The sequence below is a fragment of the Dermacentor silvarum genome, chromosome 10 (assembly GCF_013339745.2).
Source record: "Dermacentor silvarum isolate Dsil-2018 chromosome 10, BIME_Dsil_1.4, whole genome shotgun sequence".
Lineage (NCBI taxonomy): Eukaryota > Metazoa > Arthropoda > Arachnida > Ixodida > Ixodidae > Dermacentor > Dermacentor silvarum.
Window position 1 is genome coordinate 10492499 of NC_051163.1, and position 23688 is coordinate 10516186.

The following is a 23688-nucleotide window of genomic DNA, read 5'->3' on the forward strand; positions in this document are numbered from 1 at the left end:
ATTTGCAGTGCTACCCTTTTCACATCTTCTGCTTCACTGCGCAAAAATGACCGTACATAGCCGAGGTCATGATTGGTAGAATATCCCGTATATGCACAGTTATGACATTTATGCACAGCAAAGGAACTGCAGCTTCAGTTCATTCCAGGGTTGACGAACTGACAGTGGCAAATAGGTCTTCATTGTTCGCTGTCGCTTTTATTCATTCGGTCTCAAGGATCTTTTGTTCTTATGGCCGTCCTGGCAATGCCGCGGCACCGTGCAGTGAAGATATCGGCAGCGGTGCTCGAGCTGCTGGGTTTCTTAAAGGCCAACTGCAATAGAATGTTAGACCTCGTAAAATGCCTAGCTTCATGTAGTGTAGATATAAATCAGCTTCCGTGCAATATTTTACGCCTGAAATGCTAGTGAATGCATCCCGAAAAGCTTGCTAACATAAACGCTTTTAATGCTGAAATTGAAAAGAAAGCGCCACCACTACAGCTCACGGGAAATGACGCACGACCCAGAACGTTGAGAACCGGCGCGGCTCCTCAGCGTAGCCTCTGAGAATAGGTTGCGCCCGCGGCGTGGTAAAAAATCGCAGAGGCAATGCTTTAGAACTTAATTCATATCTGCTATCCACTAGGCACACACATCGTCTGCTCATGTGATGCTTACGGCTGCTATAACAAATTAAACAACTACAAGCCTTTGCCAACAGTGCCTAAATAGTATACCTATACAGCTAACTTATGACCATTTTAGCCCAAATGAACGCTACCTTTTTAGGCGAGTAGTTGTGTGGCTGTGTTGTTCCACGTGCTGCCAGCTTTAGCGCTACAGATTATCATGTCGCTACAGCTGCGGACACCTGCGAGACACCGCGCGTGCTATCTAATCAATAATCACGCTGCCAAGTGCATACACGGCCCGGATTAGCTAACACGTGCAAGGACTGACAGTTGACCGAGGTGGCAGCGGCGACAGCAAGCGGTAACTATTACATATAAGATCAAAACGGGGAGAATGCCCAATTCTTTCTGCAGCGCAAAATACGTTCGGACACTTCCCCGCCGTCAGCGTCATCACTTGTTCTGCAGTAGAAATTCCATTAATGACAATTTAAATTTATAGCGGGAGGAGCAAACCGATGCGGGTCAACAGTCGAACAAGGAACGTCGCTGGATCCAACGATTCGACAAGGGAATTGACCGCTGTGGTTGTCCAGTGGCTAATCCTTGCGCTGCTGAGTACAAGGTCGACAGTTCGATGCCTGCCGTATTCCGATGGAGGCGGAGTGCAAAAACGTTCTTTTAACGATCATTAGATGCACGTTAAAAAACCCAGGTGGTCAAAATTAATCTGGAGTTCCCCCACTACGGCCTGCCTCACAATCTGATCGTGGTTTTGGCACGTAAAACCCCAGAGTTTTATTTTTTAACATCAACAGCAGTTGCTGCCCTGAAGGAGATAAGTACTCTTGCCCAAGCACTGGCTCCAGCGATATTCCTTATTCGAACACGGCTGATCACTTCAAGCCTACATCTTCCTGTGGATATCTAGCTTGTTTGGATATCAACTGAAAACAGGATGCCATAAGAGCAGATCAGAAAAGCTCTTCCTGCCCTGAATAGTCACCAACTGGCGCGGATTCCTACCTTACCGTAATTTAAACTCACTCACTATGACTAAGTGCTAGGATTTCCAACGTTAAAAAGAATTGAGTATCGCAGAGAAGCAAGACTTCGTTGTCAAATTGGGCTCTTACAAAACGAAGAGCGGCAGCGACCGAGAGTTACGGCGGCATAGTGCACCGAACGTTGCAATCTCTATATCTTCGCCTTATGGCAAACAGGAAGCTTATTGATTGCTCTTCTTTGATCCATTTGCAAAAATAAACAAAGTGAAATTTTCCCACCTTCGCCCTCGTTTCATTGTCATTCTAAGTCTACCGTGACGACAGAGTGCGCGTACAACGTAGCTCCATCCATCACATACGCCGAAATCTTGTCAGTGTGTACAGTAGAGATATGGGCAAATTATTGCATCACTAATGCAGTTTTCGGAGAGCTACACCTTTACCAGAAGACACGGAAATGTCCATTTCATTGATCTTGACACATGTCTTTTTCTCTGAACAGGCAAGCAAGCAGTTATCGCTTTATGGGGAGAAGATGCTGCAGCTCGAGTCACTGAACTGGGTAAGCATCGCGACAATGTGGCAGTTGAGCACAACTGCTTTGCAGAAAACAGGTGCAAACCAGTACCGCTGTAACTGATCCTATGGGTGTAACTGCCCCAACATGGACAGTTAACATGTGCACCTGACAAGTTAACGTAAGAGCGCAATGATGTCACTAGATTCACACATAATAATAAGTTCATGATAATGTGCATACTTTTACCTTGTGATTAATCACCTAACTTCTTCGTTTGCTTGTTTTGTCGTTTGTCTGTTTGGAATTGTGCTCGAAGTGAAATTAGCCATTAGTTATACATGGGCTTGTTACATGAGAATGCGGCGCTTATAACATGGTTCTTGCGGTGCAGTCGAGTAGAGTTAACTGTTTGGTTATTTGGAAAAGCGTTGTCATTATGGCAGCGTATATTGACAGGGGACAAAAAAGCAAGGATACAACAGTTTTCTGTCACGTGTCATTTCGAGCTACCACTATGACAGTATTGCCAACATTCAAGCTTATATAGGGGTCCGCACTGCGCGTGCGTACAGGCGAGGCAGTGGCTACTCTTCAGCACCACGATGGCATCACGTGAGTCTCCAGCCGGCCGAGAACGCGTGGGCTCGGCCGCCCTTCCTGCCAGCTTACACCGGGTGCCTCTTTGAGCCCACTCGGTGGCACGCTTCATGTGCAGGGGCACAAGCACGGAAGATGTGGCCCACGACTACGCCAACACCCTTTACCAAGGCATCAGGAAATGCGAGGCAAGGCACTGATATCTTATACATTGAATACCTGCTTATGCGACGTTAGCCGGCTTTATCTTTGTTGGCCTTTTGTTTGCTTTTTTTTTCTTTAACGCGATAATGGCGGCTGCGCGCACGGTATCAGAAACACGTGATCTATACATCGCCCCGGTGCACACAGTATAAAAGTTTTACGCCCTCATGTGTGAGGGCGTTAGTCATGGGACAAACAAAGCACCCTCGAGAGTGCTGTGACGGCATGTTTTTGTACTTCTTATGCGTCAAAGTCAACAACTCCACAGTCATTACAGCTTATGACGAAGAGTTGCGCGCTACATGTACTTTTAGTCAACACATGTGATTTACGATTGATACACAGAGATAAATGACGGCAAAAGCGGAAGGCCTGCACCCTTGGACAACCATGCAGTACACATCGCTCTTGTTCCCCGTGAGCGACTATAATATATGCTTACGACTATACTGTGCTACAGTCTTTGCAAACCTGCTATTGTAAGCACTGTGTGTGTGTGGGGAATATAAAGACGTAAAATAAATAACGAAACGACAGTTCTTCTGCCGCTAGCACTATTTCTTCCCATTTACATCGCATGCAGGGCCGGGCTTCAAATGTTTATTTTATTAGTTGTAGCCTAATATATTTATTTACTTGATGGGTATTTAATTGGTTATGATTTATTATTGGTTATTTTAACTAATTCAGCCTCGCAGCTTACATTGGTATCAATATGGGCCACGCCACTTTAGACTAAAGCAAGTGCAACCACCCCCGACTACAGGCGTAGTGAATATGTTTTAAGATGTCGCAGTAGAGATAACGTCTTTTTTCGGCAGCACATTACTAGTGGTGATGGGCGACAATAATTGCGTGGGAACCTTAATTATAACTTAATAATTACCTGCATCTGCACAATACAATCCCTAATAATTACTGGATAGCACATATTCTGCAATTGCTGAATTAGCGCCCGCGCTGCTTCTTTCTCTCCTACCTAAGTCTTTATTTTTCTTGTAGTAGCCGCTAACACGCATTCCCTGCGGAATTGAAGCCGATCAGTGTTTAAGGAATGTGCACCAAATAAAAATCGCGAGACTAGCACCACTTTCGTTATACTCTTCACTACACTTGCGAAGAGATGAAATTCCCTTCCAGTTAACATTATATTTAGTGCAAGAGTTATTCATACACTTCATATTCTCATCTGTACATACTCATCATCACCATTTTGGGCCTGGTGGTGGCGCTCTCGCTTGGAAGAATAAAGAAGAGTCTGACGGCATAAACGTTGTCTCACAATATATATATATATATATATATATATATATATATATATATATATATATATATATATATATATATATATATATATATATATATATAATAAAAAGTTTGCTTCGCGTTATGCGGGACAAAGCTACAGTTACATGTGTTTATCCCATGCTTTCATCGGCATATGTTCATACCGGTCCAGTTGGTGATTGCAAGTGGTCTGGTCTCCATGATGAACCCTGGCGCCACACCGTCGATCGAAGTTGCACACCAGCTGGGCTTCTGTCACCTCCTAAACCAGAGCGACTGCACCCTCACTGAGAGAGAACACGAGGTATTTGCACAATAACACTTCAAAGCTTGTTTCAGCAGATTTGCTTGCGTATTTAAAAGGGACACGAAAGAATAATATCGACTAGCATTAGAAAATTGTGCATCTGCTTTGTAATATTACCCCTAGCTCTTACCGTGAGAGGAGATAACAGCGGCCACCATGTTGGTTAGCTAGAAAAAATGCAAGAACTAAAGACGTTCGGCGACACCGCGCTGACAGAGTTCCCACACCAGCTCGCCTTGAGGTCACACATTTCGGCAACGTCTAGAGAGAGAGAGAGAGATAGGGAGAGACAGAGGAAAGGCGGGGAGGTTAACTAGAGGCGGGTTTCCAGTTTGCTACCCTGCACTTGGTTGTGGGATAGCAAGTTCACACGTTTCATGTTCACCGTTTACGGGTGAAAAAGAACCACGTTGCACTCTAAACGATCGAAATACTCCAATCTAGCAAGTTCACACAACATATCCTGCGCCAAAGCGCGCCAGATGCGCGAAGACTCGTCGAACGTTGTGACGTCACAATGACGTGCCGGCGCAGAAGATTCGGCACGAAAGTCAGAAACAGAAAGTTTTACCGTTATCTTCTCAACTGGTGATCTCAGAATCTATCGATCGCATATCTTAAATGAACACTGCCAAGCTAGAGTAACAGAGTATAGTTGGTATAGTGTTCTAGAGTTTTCAGAGAGTCACATTTGTCAAGAGCGTCACCTAGAGCAGAGCGTTCGTAAGCGAGAGGATCGAGCATTTTAGCAAAGAGTTACCGTTCTACCGTTGCCAATACCGCCTGCCACTGACTACGTAAGCACAGGGTTCACGCGCATGCGCAGTCGGCTGCAAGATGTGTGTCTTGGACACTAAAATAGTTCGGTAAGACCGGATTTGCGCAGTAACTCCGAAAATACGCATCGGCTCCCATGACGTAACATGCGCACTTAATTGCTAAAATTTAGCAGAACACAGAGAACAAATAGTTTCAGTGCGTTGCACTACGCCATAAAAACGCAGCCAAGAAAACTCGTTTCACGTCTTCGCATTGTTTCGTTGCTGGTTTTTCTACGGAAATGTGGCGCCCTCCAAGTGCTGGACTCCGACTCAAATCAGGGCGCGGCGCCCGGGAGAGCATGACTTCCGAAATCGCCGGCGCCGTACGTAACAACCATTCATCGCAGGCGATTTGAATGGTTTTACCTACAAACAAGTAATTCTTTTACACATAACTTTAGTATAACACACCAGTCAAGGTTTATATAAGTGTCATCAGACGATCTACGCCTTGCTAGAGTATTTGCTTGTAGTCTTCATTTCAGTTCAACAAATGAGTGATTCCGTAATAAGCATTCTTTTCACTTGATCATATTCCTATGTTATCGTCCACCCCTCAGGACACCGCCCGTCCTAGATAGCAGGCCTGTGCACTCTGCTTTATGACGTCATGCTACTTGGACCGAAATTTCCATTGCCAAGCCCGGCGTGACGAAAGCGATGACGTCAAAATCACCGCTGCTTACTCGGGAGCGTCCCCATTAAATGCTATGGCAGTTGGGCAAGGTATACCATGACGTCACGGATCGAAGTGCACCGGCCTTGTGCTATCTAGGTGGCGTTGTCCGGGACTGGCCGATCTCGGTGATATCGCGGGCAGATCGCCACTTTGACCAATGACGAAAAGGGAAAAGGAATAGCATTGGAATAGAATCGTTACGTTATCATCTCGGGCCATGGTTTACTGTCGCTGTATTCCTACGCCCTCGGAAGTGTGTCAGATGAAGTCATTGGTGAAACGTTTCTTCGGCTGCCAACAGTTTACCGTGCTGGTGTACAACCCGGCAAGCGTTCCACTCTCGTCGCACGTGCGGCTTCCGATTGGTGGCACCGATGAGCCGACCACGAGCGTCGTGGGACCTGATGGAGAGAAGATCGAGTCGCAGGTACGCTAACCCCGCCTTAATTGGATGAAACTTGAGCATTTATTATAGGTGGTGCATGCACGTATACGTTGCAATGCAGTAGTGTAGCCAGGGGGATGCACACCGGGCACAACCAACACCACCTAGATAGCACAAGGCCTGTTCGCTCCGATCCATGACGATCATGCTGCCTGGCGTGACGAAAGCGGGGACGTCGAAATCACCGCTGCTTACTCAGTAGCATCCCCATTGATTCAATCCATGGCAGTCGGGCCAGCTATCATGACGTCATGGATAGGCGTGAACAGGCCTTGGGCTATCTAGGGAGTGTTGGCACAGCCCCCCCCCCCCCCCCTCAAAAAAAAAAAAAAAAACTATTCGTGTTAGTATGCGGCCTTCCAAGCCCCCTTCCTCCTTCCTCTTCCCCAGTCAAGTGGGTGGACCTGCTGAAAAAGATTTCTGGCTACGCGACTGTTGCATTGTGGCAAGAACATGCGTGATATTAGGTGCAATTGAAGAAAAGAAGTTGGGCTCCAGTCAGCATGTACATTACAAGACAGAGATCGTTCCGCTCGTCTTCCGCTGAATTGAGTTTTGACGAGGTTTGCTGCATTTAAACAAATTATTGTCTGCCATCTATTGGAGCAGATTTTTCAGTTATGCCTGAATTACTTCGCAACTGTTTCTGAACATATTCCAATAATCTGAACCATCAGGATACTGCTTAATCATCATCGTAGTCATGTTCGTCATAATAATCTTTTTACTCCTCATGTCTACTATATAGGGTGCTCTTCTTAGCTGCACCAAAATTTTAAATGTCCCCTGTGGCAGATAGCACAAATCTAACCCTTTAACTAAATTACTCGATAAGGCGCGGCAATTTTGCGTGCATTCGCGGGCTTCTTTTACGCTCGGAAAAACACTTTTATGCAGCAAGTATTCAGCAACATAAAGCTGTATCCGGAGTTTCTCATGGTGCTCTACAATTTTCGCATTGACACTTTTCATTTAATTATAAATTTGAGAAGTTGCATAATTAATTAATACTAACTCTGTAATTAGGCGGAATGCAAAAAAATAATAATCTGAATATCTCCAAGCGGCGGCAAACAACATTACCTTGGTTCTGTCCAACTACGCGGCATTTGCATATATTAAAATCTTGGTGCATCATAGTTGCAACACCCTGCAGAAGCACAAAAACAACATACGCATAAACAACAATTATAAAAATGTGAAAAGCATGAAAAACATATAGGAACATAGAGAAAAGAACAAAGTTCGCAAAGAATCGGTCAGTTAACTCGCTCTGCCCGGACCCGGAAACATACAACAATAATCAATCGACCGATCTGGGTTTAACGTCCAAAGTAGGATTGAGGTAATGATAGAAGCAAGTAGCATAATTGAAGTAAAACAATGACAGCGCGTCTTGCTTTCCGAACACTGCATGTTTTGCTCGAGAGCGCAGCGCAGTTACGTTTCCCTTTACAATCTACAGGTAGTCCAATTAGCTCCCCACCGTCATGCCATACCGGAGGTCCTGGGCAACGCCACGTCGTCACTGGTGTTTCAAGTGAAAGTGGAGCCGTTGGGCGCCAGCCTGTACCACGTTAAACGAGAACCACCTGCTGTCCAAGTGCCCGAGGACTTCCTTCAAGTCGACGAGCCAGCCAACTTTATAGAGAATGAGGTACACCAAGTAAAGATAACTAGACGACTATAAGTTAATAATGCGACACCTTCTTAAGCTATCTCCGTGGGTTATCTCCCGTCTTCGTTTGTTGCATTGAGAGCCGATGTTTCCTTCGTGACGTCATACGTTCTCCCCTCTCAAATACGCCTGACGGAGCGTGTGTAGCTTAGAGTTGTTCGTTATACTTCTGATTGCGTTTAGGTTGTTTGTTTGAACAACGATTAACGAAATTATTCCCTCAAATATTTGCGAGGTGGACGTAGAATAATGACAAGGAAAGCCGTTGCCCACTTGAATGACGAATAATGCGACGACTAGTTCCTTGCGTTTTTCTAGGAAAGAAGGTTTCGCAGTCGGAAAAAAAAATGTTCTTCATGGGCACGGCGTCGAACTCGAAACCACCGCTTATTTGGAGCCGTCGCTGAACTGACCAGGAGGCTAGCAGTCGGCAGCATAATGACGGAATCATTTTCATCTTGTAATGCTGAGTGTTCGAGTCATCATTAAGAGAACAAATCAGGCAAGGTGCTGGTAGATCCATTACCACCTTGGCTCGTCTGCCTCGCTTATTCATGTGCTTGCGCTGCATCAGAAATAATGACGAGTTACAGCCCATCGTTCAATAAAGCAGGAACTTGGGCCGGTTAATGTAGCATAGTTCAAGAGGACCAGCGCTTAGACGAACACACATAAAAGAGCGCTGTGTATGTGCCCTGTAAGCTTCGTCTATAAGCGCTCGTTCTCCAGAATCTGAAGTACAGCCTAACGCACTAAAGTAGACACCAGCAAGTGTAAACGGCGCGCATGGCAGTATAACGAAGGTAAACGTCATGAGCTCGCACTAAATAATGTAATTTTATTAGGCAGTATCTGCATGGTGCTCGCTATTCCTCGTATTCCTTCTCCCTTTATTAGAATGTTTGCTGCTAGCGTTCACTCTTGGTCACTTCCTCGTCTTCCTCGCACATTTCTCACGTAACGTTAACGTGTACAATAATATGTACTTGAGCACCTTGTGAAGGAAAAGAGCAATGCTCGCTCATTTCAAATACTAGACAGCAGTCCAAAGAACTGCCGAGGTTATATTAAAGGCTTTCCTCATGTGAATGGTATATATACATGACTCAGCGATTCCGCGTCGTTGTGAACCCGGAGACTGGCCTGGTGTCGAGCGTCGTGCTGCTGGGGCGCCAGCTGACAGTCCAGCTTCGGCAGACGTTCGGCGCCTACTTGTTCGCGGTCAAGGCACCGGGAAACATGAGCCCGCCGGGTCACTACGTGTTCAGCGCGTACCGCGAAGCGGAGGACATGGGAGACCAGGTCACCTACCGCATCGTCAAGGTCAGCCCGACAGCGGAAGCTACCATCATTTAGAGCGTTATTCACGTCTATTTATTTATTTATTTGTGATCGACACAGCACATATTTGGTGGCTTCTTGACTAAGGCTGACACAAGCGATCACGTGACTAGGGCCATTGGAGCCGCCACACACTCAACAGCGTCAGACGTATAGACCACACTTTTCGGTGCTTTAAGCGGTACGAACTGCAAAGCAAAGTTGAAGCGCGACTCGATATGAGTACGTCTGTGGCTCTACAAAAGATAACATTGCCAAGATAACACCATGTATTATTGACTCAAGTGTTGAGGAATACATTTCATAAATTCGTTAGATACGAAACAAGCGGTCACTTTTCGCGCAAAGAAGCTGTCCGAGCGGCTAGAGAACGTTTGACCAGTATTGTTTAAAAGTGGATAAAAAACAGATTGCAATACACACTAACGCGCGAATACGTCATCATATTAGCAAAATTTTGTAGTCAGATGAAAAAAAAAACTCGGTGCAGTTGTTTATTGTTACTGCAGGGTCCTGTGGTGCAAGAGATCCATCAAATCTTCAATGGCTTTGTCTCGCAAATCATAGCCATTCACAAGGACAGCCCGTATATCGAGTTCACCTGGACTGTGGGTCCGCTTACAGAACTGTAAGATTGACATTGCAAATACTCAAAATACGCGCATATTTGCACGCCATGACCTGATACAGATATAAGGCAACGTTGGCAGAATTGTGTATATTGGGTGACGGCTACCATACAACTCACCATTCGAATACTTTCACAACGATGTTTACCTCATTCCTGAAGCGTTCTTGCCTACACATGTAAAGATGGGAACTCAATTCCCGATACCACAACTTCTTACGATCCGCGTTTTGTGCCTGCCAATACAAATAACGGGAGAGAGACGAGTTGCAGCTCTTGTGCCTGTGCACCATGCATGAACCTGTGTTCTTGATGCACGAAATGAAAGAAACCATTATTCCGTAGGTTGAGGTAGAGTTGAGGTCTGAGGGCGTAATTAGCCTATACAGACACCAATTCTCGCCAGGAGCCGGAACCCTCCATGACTTGCATTTTGTTTGAACGGCTAAAGCAAAGTAATATTTAAACCTTTAATTTGCAAATCCATGAGCTGTTTCCGTCGCACTTGACCCAACTGGACATTTTTCGCTCGAAGACGGAGGTAACCGCAACATCTAGAATAATGCGCGGCTTCGCATAAGTGACGACTGCTAGAAGTGTCAGTGAATCTTCGCATTGTAAGAATAGCGCCGTTGCTGAGTTGCGTAATGTATTTGTGCCGTGACATTTACTTTCCTCCCTCCTTCCTATCCGCCTTTCGAGGTTGACGCCTTCCATCGTGCAAAGTAGTACGGGGTGTGACGTGGTCAGCCGATTCGACACTGACCTCGGCAGTGAAGGATTTCACACGGATGGAAACGGCTGGAGGAACATGCGCAGGACGTGAGTGTACTCCTTCAGGCGCTGAGAGAGCTCCGCTTGCCGGAATTCTTGAGTCGAGCAGCGCGAAAAAGGACTTGATACGAAGAAGACGGACACATCGCTATCAAATGAGGCTCTTACTGAAATCACACAAATATTACATATATTTGAACGAAAGAGCTGGGGAAAAAATTCCGTCTTTTCTGCCTTCATATTAGGTATTTTTCCGCGCTGTTTGATGCATGAATAGAATACCAGTTCGTCCAGCAGACCATGCTTCTGAAGTACCAGAATTGTTGCCATAATTGTTGAGAAGCTGTAGGTTCACGTCCTGAACTATGGTTACGATCTCAGTTATGGTATTAAAAGGGCCATGCCGTTTGACTGATTGATTAATTAATTCATTCATTAATTCATTTAAATTGAAATTTCTTCGACGTTCAGTAACAATACCTGCACTTGACAGACACCATAGTCGGAGTTTCCATGTTATCTGTGCCACCTGGGTTCTGTTCTGTCGTAAATGTGTTTCTGTGGAGATATTGAGGTAGAAAATATCTCGGTTACTGCATTACTTGTCGTTCTACAAAAAAAAAAATCAAATGCTATTTCACGTACACATAAAACAAGGTGCGCGAGCTTTTGGTCATCTCGTCGAATCATATCGCAACTGCCGTGGGAGGGATACGAACACGCGACATCGGGCTCGGCATCAAAAACGCCACAGCCACTGAGCCGCCAGGGTTGATAAGGAGGCAACAAACTCAAGCTGCTGTACTGCTTGTATAGTGTGATGTATTTGCAGTGCCAAGGCAATTTGTTGTTTCCGTTTTCCTGTTCTGTCTGTGTGCGTTTTTTTTTTCAATAAAGAGACCCAGTGCGGCTCCGCTCATAAAGATCAAGCCGACAATAATGAAGACTGTGGTATAGTTAGGGCCCCTAATATTAAGGTAGTGCCCGCTTTTTGGCGTTTTGGGCTGGAACAAATACGTTAGCAACAGATCAAAACCCGATTTTGCCCGAAAAGCTTTTTTCTCGTCGCCTCACTTGATAGTCTTTTTTCATTTAAATGATCGCGCCTCGGGCAATCACGAGGCTACACACTCTGTTATAGTTGCGTTCGTGACAGAAGTGTCTCGAACGCAAATGCCAATTCACTTGACCGAAAAAAAATGCAAGAAATCAGAAATATGAGGAATAGAACGTTAAATCCAGCATCTTCGACAGTATAACTTATGACAGGGGCGAGCAAAGAGAACACAGGACATCTGCTGTCCTTTGCTCTATCTATCGTATCTCTTGAACTGTCCCCCGGTACAGGGTAGCCAACCGGAGATAATCTCTGGCTAATGTTCCTCTCTTTCCTTTGCCTTTCTCTCTCTCTCTCTCTTGCTCGTCTCTGTCCTAAGTGGTGCAGTTGAAGGAGAATCATCACCAACTTACTCAGTTTGCAATCCTAAACAGTTAATTCTTGATACATTTTATTCGTTAATGTTGTTGTCGTCGTCGTTGTTGTTGTTGTACTCGATATTTACGACATACGAGTTATTCAATCCCTAGTCGTTTTCTTAAAATGACGCGGACTGAAATAACGAACCGGTGATTGCTGGAAAGACTCGAAATCTCTCTACTGAACTAAGAAAGAAGAGTGAGATTCTCAGCCCTATTATTCTGCAAAATAAAGTAAAACCTGAAAAGGAAGGGCCTTACACGAAACCGCTTATAGCTGCAAGTGTACGTAACATAACTGTTCAGGAATGACTCTGTAAGGGGTCACACTAAAGGTCGGGTTTTGGAAGCTGCATAATGCATATGTGTTCTTGCGGGCCACGAACCTTAACGGAACTTTGTAAATATCTCTATAGTGTATATGTGTGCGTGTGCGACTCTATGTGCTGTTAAGTGTTTATCATTGTATATACCATAATCATCACAGCATGTCAGGCGAACAGCCAGGCTAACATCTGTAGCATATCATTAAATCTTGTATCTCTCTCTTACCCTAAACCATATCGCTATTCCCTAGATATGTGGCCGTGGCAGCAGTATCATTGCACAACATAGTCATTTAGTAAAATGAACCCTCTCTCATTTGCGTTACCTTTTCTCTGAATAACTTCGTAATACCGTACACAGCCACGACATACTAGAGACTACAACGAGGTGTCGTCTCAATCCTACTAACACATTTAAGTAAGCAAGAAAATTTTGGAGCAATAGCTCTCAGTGCTCAAAGAAATTTTCATGAAAGCAAGCCCATCGTTGTTCACAGAAACATAACGATGCCTTTGGCCTCTTTGTCACGTGTGATTATTTTCCTCGGGGTGCGCAGAGTAACATTTCACAAGGACAAGCTTCCCATTCCGGCCAACTACTATCCGGTCACGTCTTGGATCTACATCGAGGTAGGCTCCATCGCAATAGGGCGCACACATGAACTTCGCGCATTAAGTGCACAAACATATGATGCGCACATAAGAACATGTTCTAAGAAATTTATCTGCACGCAATGTGGTGCGTGCATAAACATGTCGTACTTACTTTTCACTGAAATGACGTAATTTCCTATTGAATTTTGATGATTTTCAATATATGTTCAATGCTTGTTTGATGCACGTTCTTTCTTTCTGTCCTTTTTTTATTGCGATAGCAATTATATGGACACTCAAAAGCAGATTTCTGCCGTCGGCGTCGCCGTCGCCGTGAGGTTCCGTATGACGTCATTTGGAGATGAAATCGTCGCCGCGCGCCGAACGCTGTATGTGCGAGTGAAAGGGCGCGAGGGGCGCGTCTTTCACGGGGAGTGAACGCACGGCGGAGAACAAACGCGCGTTCTGCGCCGTGCTCGCTTAAGGGCTGCAGAAGTAGGCGTCTCTTTTCTCCTTTACAATCACCATATATGTAGAGCAAACGCGCCTTCTTCGGACGCGCGAGAGGCCGTGGGGGAGGGGGAGGGAAGGGAGGCGACGTTTAGCTGCGGCACCAAGTGCCTATTTATATCAGAGGCTCCAGCAACAGTCACCAACGCCGCACGCATTTTGAGCTAACGCGGGCAAAACGCCGATGGCGTCGACAACAGTTCTGCGTGTTGTTGCTACCAAAGCCGCTCACCTTACTTCGTATGACATTGCTGTGTTGCTATCGCATTCATTGCTTCGCCCTTAGGGCGAAACTGTGACATTTTTTTTCGAATGCTTTCGGGCATTCGATTGCCGGTGCTGGCTCATGAAATCGTCTGTTAGTGGCACTTTAGATACCAGTAATATTATTTTGCTGTTCTTCTCTTCTTGCTTTTCCTTTTTGCTGAATATGTGAAACGTTTCAAGTCCGCTGTAAATCCTGTATTTTAAGACATTAAATATTCGTTTCTTTTTAAAAAATGCGCCGGAGTCAAAACGTTGAAATACTCAGTCACCAAGTATAATTTTAATGCAGTAAATTTTATTTAATTCGTTGTGATTGTTTCACCCAATGTGAGCATTTCTTAAAAAGGCAGGACTCAGGACCCTGATGCAGCGTAATAGACGTTCTGGTGTTTATTCTGTCCAAGTTCTTTAGAAAGTTATTTACTCATTCATTCATTCATTCATTCATTCATTCATTCATTCATTCATTCATTCATTCATTCATTCATTCATTCATTCATTCATTCATTCATTCATTCATTCATTTATTACGCTCATCATTGTTGTGATTACAAGCTTTCTTGCCCAGTACACTGGATATCGTCTATAAAACGAAAGGGATTGCACACTGTGTCTACATTGCTATTATAAAAAATAATAGGCTTACAGTAACGGAAACAGATAGACAATTTTGGCTTTATTTTGCTACTCTCGTCCATTTCAGCACTGTATATTCATAAAGACGCACGATTTTACCCAAATGTAACCTAAGTGCAATTAAGGGCTTCTCCGCACAAAGACCCTTACTGTTAGGAAGCCATCTTTCAAGGCGTAGTTTTCGCAAGTGCAAGAAAATTTCAAAAGTCGGACAAGGTTCGTCCATCTAGAAACATTAAACACAAAACAACCGTATGTGGAGTGGCTTTGAGTGGCTTTATTACAAGGCAAGTTGTTGCCCATCGCTTGCAGGACAAAGCCAGAGACCTGCAGATGCTGGTCGTTCCCGACCGCCCACAGGGTGGGACCAGTCTGCGTAAGGGACATCTGGAGCTCATGGTAAGCAAACTTGCACTAGCAACTCTTGTTCTGCCAGCTACGATCGATCGTATAAGGTGGCTTGCTAAGAGCTACAAGTACTGTGTCTGAGAGCCCGCGTTTCAAGGCTCTGCGGGAATCAGTTAACGCGTGAGATTGTAGAGACGCAAAACGAATCAAGCTTGAAGGACGGTTGAGTCAGCACTGCGTCGATTTTCTTATCAGATAACGAATTGAAATTCTTAGGTAGAGACGCACGTATTGGATAAAGATTGAATCTACGATTATATTCAGCTATTATAACGATACACCGTAACGTTTGCAGATATATATTTTTTTTAATTTTTGTTGCTGCTGTTGCTTGGCTTGCGCACTGAACTCACTTGCCTGATATATAAAAGGCCCCAAGCTTCGAAATAAACTGTTGCTAATTAACGTCACGTGTTCCTTATTTGTTTGGTCTTTTCGATAACGTGCTACGTTTTTTTTTCTCCGTCGGTGAAGGCTTGAACACAGAGATTTGGCTCCGGCGTGCCAAATGTGTATCCTACAGTCACCGTGCATGCATTTGTGAGCGCAACTTCTTTTTGACATTTGTGTTTAGTAGGAACAATGAAAAAAAAAACTAGGGCAGTAAGATGTAGGTCATTTAAAGCCTCTGGATTACCCTGTGTGGCTTCGTTTTCCTTCAAGCTGCAGATTATTGATGTGCACGCCCACTTTACTGAAGGCATTACCACGTTTCACAAGATGTTCAACATTTAATTCTTTGGCAACGGTGAACAAAGCTTTTTTTTTCATCCTAGTGCTGTCTACAGTCAGTACTTGTGCATGTGTGTTTAGGCGGTGATTGAACTCAGTGAAAAAAAAAAGAAAGAAACGCGACATGGCTGACATAACACTAAATCAAGACCGAAATAGTCCGTAATTACGAAGACTCAATAAAAACTGCGCACACCGTAATTCTACCACCTTGACTTTCTTTCAATGAACTCTGCAGTGCCTCGGAATAACATTATGTAACTTTGACACATTTGCTCACATTACATTTGCGTTTACGCCGCTACGGGGTTTTCATCTTAGCATTTGTCACCACCGACATCAGAACGTTAGGCTGCTACCGAAAGCAGAGATTTAAAAAAAATGAAAGCAGGCCACAAGGCTCAGTTGGGAGAGGGATGGTTTTAGCGGTGACGGTTCGTTGCGACATGAAAGGCAAGAGCGCAGCGATTGGTCCCACAGGCGCTCGTTTTTATTCGTTCAGTCTCGATTTCAATGCTTGTGGCAAAGTAAAATATTTTTCACGTAGTGGCTCACACGATAAATTCCTTTCTACTACTTTCGTCGTCCGATTAGATATTATCCGGGTACGGGCTTCTATATATTCTTGGCATGCATTGGCCTTCAAAGACAAATAGTTAGAACGGGATATAAACAGTATCTAGTGAATATGTACGTACGTAATTGCACAAGTTATCTTTGTCCAGAAGTAATCAAGCCATCGACTATAGTGATAAACTGTAAGTTCACCGGGACCCTTTTATGCACATGATTCTTGGGAGATATTTGTGTCTATAAGTAGGCGCCCGTTACTGCGGCCGCATTCCGTTGGGGGAGGAATGCAAAAATTATCGTGTACCGCGCATTGGCCGCAAGTCGAAGAACCCCATGTGGTAAAGATTAATCCGGAGTCGGCCAACTACGGCGTGCCTCATAATGAGATCAGGATTTGGCGTTGCGCTGCTATAACCCCGACGGCGTGGCATGAAATCCCAGCTGCGGCGGCCGCATTTCGATGGGGGCGAAACGCAAAAACACCTGCGTACCATGCATTAGGTGCACGTTTTTTTCTCATCCTCCTCCTCCACCTCCCAGGTGGTCACAAGTATTCCGGCAGCCTCCCAATGGCGTGCCTCATAATCATATCTTGGGTTTGGCACGTAAAATACCAGACTTTAATTTTGAATAATCAAATCGTGGTTGTGGCCCGTAAAAACACCGAATTAAGTTATTTTTTCTCTTCATTTTTTTACATCAGATTGCGTTGTTTAATGTCCCGCAACTGCACAGTGGGCTAAGAGTAACACCTAGCGGAAAGCTCCGGATTAAGGTTGACCACTTGGGGTTCTTTAACGCGCACCTAAATCACGGTCGCATGAGCGTTTTTGCAATCCGCTTCCAGTGGGACGCGGCCGGCGCGACCGAGAATCGTACCTACAACCTCGTACTCAGCAGCCAAACGCCATAGCCACTAAGCCACCGAGGCAGATAAATACCAAGAACAAATTGTACCTGTGCACGTTCTGAAAAAGTCAGCGCCAATCCTTCAAGCAAGGACAGGTGACACAAAATGTACTAATGCAACCATTATTATTCTTTGTTAAGTAAACTCATCGAAGGCTGGCTCACGCATGTGCTACTGCATGTACTGATATGTCACGCCTCGACTATAAAACGTACTTCATCCCAATGTCCAAATAAAGCTTGGCTATCTTCAAGTTTACGAGTATACACTTGCAACTGTGACAGTACAATGCCGACAGTTCTCTCTCACTCGCTTTCTTGCATATGCATTCTTTTCTTGTGTTCCTTCTCTGCCACTATGTGGCCTTTCAGTTGGCGTTTGTGTGATCCTTTTCGTTCCTCTTTATGTTTGTGTTTGTACGCCTGCCTTTCCAACCCCTTAATCCCAACCAGCCTTCTCAGCTCTCTAATGTTCTATGAAGTCCACAGCGTTTACAAACACAAACCCGCACGACAACGTAAACACCAAAGGCAGATACGTATGGAACACGCCGCCATTATTCCGAACGCCTAACGGTCCCGCAGGTACATCGGCGACACGCGACCAACGACGAACTTGGAAATCCCGAGTTTCTGCTCGAAACCGGAAATGATGACCAGGCCCTGGTGGCGAAGGGAACTCACCGCCTTTTCTTGGGTTCACGAGCCGAGGTTACGAGCATTATGCGGCTGCAGGCGCTACAGCTCGTCTATCGGCCGCTGCTGGTCTTCGCTCCAGCCGGGTGGAGACCCAGAAAGAAGAAGGTAAGAGTACACGACTGCCCCGAAACAGGATCATTCTCATCATTATTTTTATCGTTCCTTTACACTCATGGTGACAGTAATAATAAACTACTTTAGACTCCTAGAGTATTATTTCACAACTCTATCTTCGTTTCTTTGTTCGAAAAGGAGCTTGGCTAGTAATGCAGAAAATTGAACCCAAACTTATCTCTAATGTTTTTTTTTTCTCTCGCTGAAACCTCAGAGCCGGTACGTCAGTGTGACGCCATGAATTGCAAAGTATTAATGTTCTTTTTATATGGGTTATTTTGGAGACGAATGAAAAAAAAACACACACACACACACACACACACACACGCAGATCCAACGCAATGTTGAACCGAGCTTCGCACTAAGTGATGCGAAGCTTGTTTGAGTTGGGTATAGCAGCGGTATACCGGATGACACGAGCACAGCCTCGTCGCCTGTAGCTGTGCCTCACGAGGACAAAGGCGATGCGTGATGCTTGTCGAAGCAAGACGTACGTCAGATATCTAAATGCATTTAGAGCTTCATACCCCATGTGTCACAGCGGCACATCCATTCTAGGGCCGAGAATTGGCATGTACCCAGTGACCCAAGTTTTATATATACCGGAATAGTATTTAACTGAGCTAGCTGGTTCATAGCTAACACGAGTTCGAACAGCTCAACTGAAAAAAAAAAAGAAAATACTGCGAAAGACAGACAAGGACGTTGCTGTATATATATCCGCAAATATATCCAGCGAGGAAACTACGACGAGCGACAAACTCCAGTGAAGAAGCAACGAAAGCTTCGCCTTAAAAGTTAACGAAACTTGCTATGCTGACATTTTGCTTCCTTTAGAACTCAATGTAATCCATCTTCACCTTTGAGACGCTGACAAAATTCTTGACGTAATGGGTATAGCTGGTTCGGAAATTCTAGAGTGGTGTCGCCAACCACCTTTCCTTCTGCATTATTTTTGGTCTATCAAGCCTCTTCTCGCCGTAAGATTGGCCGATTTGTTATCGCAGAAAAAAAATGTATTTTTCTGTAGCAGAATTTTCAACTGCGCGACACCGAACGAAGAGGCACAGGACAGAGCGCTCTGTCCTGTGCCTCGTTATATTGTCCTGCATCGCACTGTTAAAAATTTTGCTATTTGAAAATATGTACCAACCAGGCCAAATGAACATGCTGCCATTTTTATTTTTCACGTCCCTAACATGCCAGTTGGCTCGAAGAACCCATTTAAAGAAAGCTAATATGTTCGTGAGCTGTCTTTGGGTCTGATAAAGGTATAAAAATATATTAATCAGGAAAAGCTATAATTTTCATTTACTTGTATGCAGAGTGTGAGTTATATAGATTTCATAAATTACGACTTCGTGCTTAACCTTCATTGAGTAACTTTTTTGTTCCTTTGCGTCTGCTATAACTGACAGATCTAGAAAATGCCGATGACAACAGTCGATTGCGCTCAGAATCTTCAGCTTTGGATGAAGAAGCATGATTCAGTCGGGCAGGTTCGAAATCAAGCTTGCTTAGAAATGATCGTGTAGCAGCTCTCGATCTATATACAGTTCTATGGTAATTGGCTGACGCGCGCTGAAAATCGCCTGCCATGACAGATGTCGAACAATACCGCCTGTACTCAATTAAATTTATAATTTATCAGAAATTTCGTTCAAGAACATTTATTAAAGTAATTTCACTACATATTAACATATAGCTGAATTGCTGTATCGCATTCTTATCCGTGAAGAAAATGGCGTTCGAGTTTTGTTCTGGAATGAAAAATATGGACTGTCACACGACTCTCAAGGAGAACGGAGATCCTCTCAAATCCACATAATCTCCGTCACTACTGCATCTTATCTTCTGAAATCCGCTGATAATCATCTGCAAAGTGTGTTGTCCCTATCTCGTCTTGCAGTTTTCGGCGCTGAGACAGCCACTTCCCAGCACCGTGCACGTGCTGACGTTAGAGATGCTCCCAGCACACGAAGTGCTCCTCCGTCTAGAGCACTTGGCCACCAACGACACGACCGTCAAGATCAGCATCACCGTGAGTGGTACACCACGCTTGACAGTTCTCAGTCGCTTCGGTCCGAAGACTTTCGATTACGACGCGCAAATGTTACGCAAAATTACGATTCCCGCGTAACGCTGGTGATCTAATAAAACATTTGTACGCACATTTCGCGAGACAAGAGAGAGCAGAAGTTCTCGTCCATACGTTGCGCACTGCGCTTACAATCACGAAGAGATTTCACACTTATTCGCTCCAGCATTCAGGACGACAAGCAAGCACGTTTCGAGTTCAAGATTTCGAATATTCCAACGCCCCCTTGTTTGCATCCCTTACTAAAGTTTATAGTCCCTAGAGCTTACATCACAAGTCATCGCAGCGGGGGGCGACGGGGCTCTGTTGTAGTTTTTAAGGACAACAGAATTGGACAAGCGGCTGTAGCCTGAACTGATGTTTACAGTGCTACAAGTGCTGTGCAGTGATTGTATGCGATGACAGTGACCGACTGTGATTGTGTATTTGTGCTCCCTTTCTTTATCTATCTCTACTTTCCTGACACTTTTCCTCCCCCTCTCTCCCCAGCGTATAGAGTAAAAAAAAAAAAAAAAAAAAAAAAAAAAAAAAAAAAAAAAACGCATCTTCCCCTCTGGTTAACCTCCCTGTCTTTCCCCTTTCTTCTCTCTCTCCTAGAGCTTACAAAAGTGATTGATTGATTTATTGGTTTACGCAGCGTCTGCTGGCGGGTTGCCGACTGGAGAACGTCCGGCCAACGACGCTGGGGGCCAACCGCTTCCTTCCGGGTCCCAAGCGCCATCGCTGGCGCACGCAAGAGGAGGCCCGCGGCTGGAAGTCACGGTTTTCCGTCGACGATGTGCTAATGGCAGCTCCCGAAATGACCACGGAATCGAGCACGGGCGATAAGCACGTTAATCTACGACCGGGACAAATCGCTACTTTCTTGGCGAAGCTGGTCGCCGAGTGAGCACGTTGCCCACGCACCATAGGGCCGACCAGAAACGACTGAAGCATCACAGCAGGTCGTCGGCGTCATGATTTTGTCAGGGAAGCAGTGTTATCCAATTAGCGCGTTCTGACAAAGGTTCCGGAAGTGTTTTTTTTTTTTAAGTGTTGAGGCAAGAGCCGGGCTCATTTCGACTGCACAAACTTTTTTTCTTTTGAATTGTGAAACAAAGGCTTAATATTTACAATATTCGAGGGGGCCAGTGTCACCCCTGCAATGGAACCTGTCGGACGCTCGCTCGCACTTCGCAGCAGCATTCGCCCGCCATTACCGCTTGCGATTCTTCGAAATTAAATTGCTTCAAAATTAAACCTGTCCGTCACGGTAAGACAATGAATGGCTCATACCCCCTTAAGCAACGGTTCATACCCCCGTAAACGCGGCCTCCCCATTACGACGACAGAATAGAAGTGAATTTCTACGCTGGAATGATGAGCGGCAACGAAGCCAGCTGTGGAAGACGACGACGACGTTCGAGCCAATGCTGATGATGATAGCTTTCTGTGATCAGGCGACTAGCAGACGTTTTTTTTTTTTTTTTTTTTTTTTCATTTCGCCTAGCCATAGAAAGCTTCGCTTTAAAACAAAGCTAGGCAGAAGCTTCCGGGCTGGTGGATGTTCAGGGGCACTGACGCCTCTACCATGTGAGCACTCGCTTTCTTGATTTCTTTCTTTTTAGATTTATTCATTTTAGTTTCTAGCCCCTCCTTCCACGTGAGTAGCACATCTGGGGCAAAAGAAACTGGCGACGCCTCGAGCGCATCGGGAAAACTAGCATAACAGCAGAACATGGTCCTCCTCGCAGCAACCACCGGAGGGCTACAGTGAAAAGGGGGGAGATGACCACCGTAAGAGTGAAAAACTGGTTAGTTTTGACACGGCGGGACTCGAGGGAGACCCGCGAGAAGATCGCGCATATCTGCCCTCTAGCCCGACTGTGGTTTTGGAAGCCCTTCCCCGTCGACTGCCCCCGAGAGCTCGGAGGTCTACCGCAGTGGGCACTGCTGCTAGCATATGCTCACTCCTACTCCACAAATGCGGCGCTGGGATGGTTCACCCTCTCTGTCAACGAGAAACGTGTTTCCTAGCAGCGAGGCTCTCCTGTTTTTCCACGGAGAAAAGCTTTTCTTCCCCCCCCCCTTTTTTTTTCCCCCTCCGGGTCTCAGCTCAACTCTGACATTGAATGGCGCACCTTTGCTAATAAATACGGTTTTAACTATTCCCGTTGTCTATGACTCGTGAAGCCGTAGGAACGCAAAGAAAACGATGCAAATAAATAAATAAATAAATAAATAAATAAATAAATAAATAGATAGATAGATAGATAGATAGATAGATAGATAGATAGATAGATAGATAGATAGATAGATAGATAGATAGATAGATAGATGATGGATAGATAGATAGATAGATAGATAGATAGATAAATAGCTAGATAGATAGATAGATAGATAGATAGATAGATAGATAGATAGATAGATAGATAGATAGATAGATAGATAGATAGATAGATAGATAGATAGATATGGACGTCATCGATAAAAGGCGGCCACATCGCTCACTAACAATCAATTTTTTTTTTTGCGCCTTGACCACAATGTGGCCTTGACATCAGTATAAGGAAGCCACAGTCATGACGTCATAGGCATAAAACGCAATAAATATGGTTGCTAGCACGGTGGTTGTTTAGTTTTGACTTCATCCCATATTTCTGGGCTGTTTCCTTCGATGACCAGGGTCGCGATAACTTAAAGATATTGCAAATGTGTCATTAGCCCTCTGTTACCGGCAAATATTTTTTTCGCGATTTCATTCCATGAGCGAAAATTCGCTACTAGTGTTTTCACGGCGTCATGACATTTGACAAACGTCTCGAAATTGTGTTCACGCGACTCACCACCCATCACTAATTTGACTTCAGATTTTATGTTGACAAAAAGAGAGATGACTTTCTTTAAGCGTGGACAGCTCGGCTAGTTGGTTGTGATTAGCATTATGAAACATCGTTCCAGCGCACAATTAAACACGGACGAGAAGATGTTTTTTGTTCGTATCCAAGAATTGCCTGTTTGGAACGGCCTGCTTCAAACATATATTTATGCTTTGGAAGCAGCCACCCACGTCATTGTAAAACGGGCATCCCATACTCTCAAGGTTACAAGTATACCGCAGAATTTGTTGCCACATCCAGGAATTTGACAAACACGCCGAAAAACTAAAGCATCCCCTATCGCAACAAAATTATCCAGAATGCATCACTGACGACGCCAAATCACGCGCTCGTAACGTGAACCGGAATGACATAATCAAGGAACCAAAATCAGTACCAGAAGCTACCTCCCGAGCAAACTTTATACTAACCTATTCATCGTCATTGCCACATGTGATCAACATACCTTCCCGACAATTTAATATAATTAAAAAGTGACCGATTGAAGTCTAGCTATCTTCATAGGACAACCTCGCGTCAGAGCTGAAACGAACCCCGCTAAAATCGAGCCAGGGTGTCATCCTTG

The 23688-nt window shown here is 44.8% G+C and overlaps 1 protein-coding gene across 1 annotated transcript; it reads left to right on the plus strand.

Moving 5' to 3' along the window:
* The first annotated feature begins 4405 nt into the window (after positions 1 to 4405).
* Positions 4406 to 21638, plus strand: LOC119431273 (lysosomal alpha-mannosidase-like). Its single transcript, XM_037698742.2, has 11 exons — positions 4406 to 4533; positions 6338 to 6463; positions 7947 to 8138; positions 9270 to 9482; positions 10010 to 10128; positions 10831 to 10950; positions 13262 to 13334; positions 15024 to 15110; positions 17919 to 18137; positions 20056 to 20187; positions 20882 to 21638. The coding sequence occupies exons 1-11, from the start codon at positions 4429 to 4431 to the stop codon at positions 21131 to 21133; spliced, it is 1638 nt and encodes a 545-aa protein (XP_037554670.1). The 5' UTR covers positions 4406 to 4428; the 3' UTR covers positions 21134 to 21638.
* Positions 21639 to 23688: the final 2050 nt, after the last annotated feature.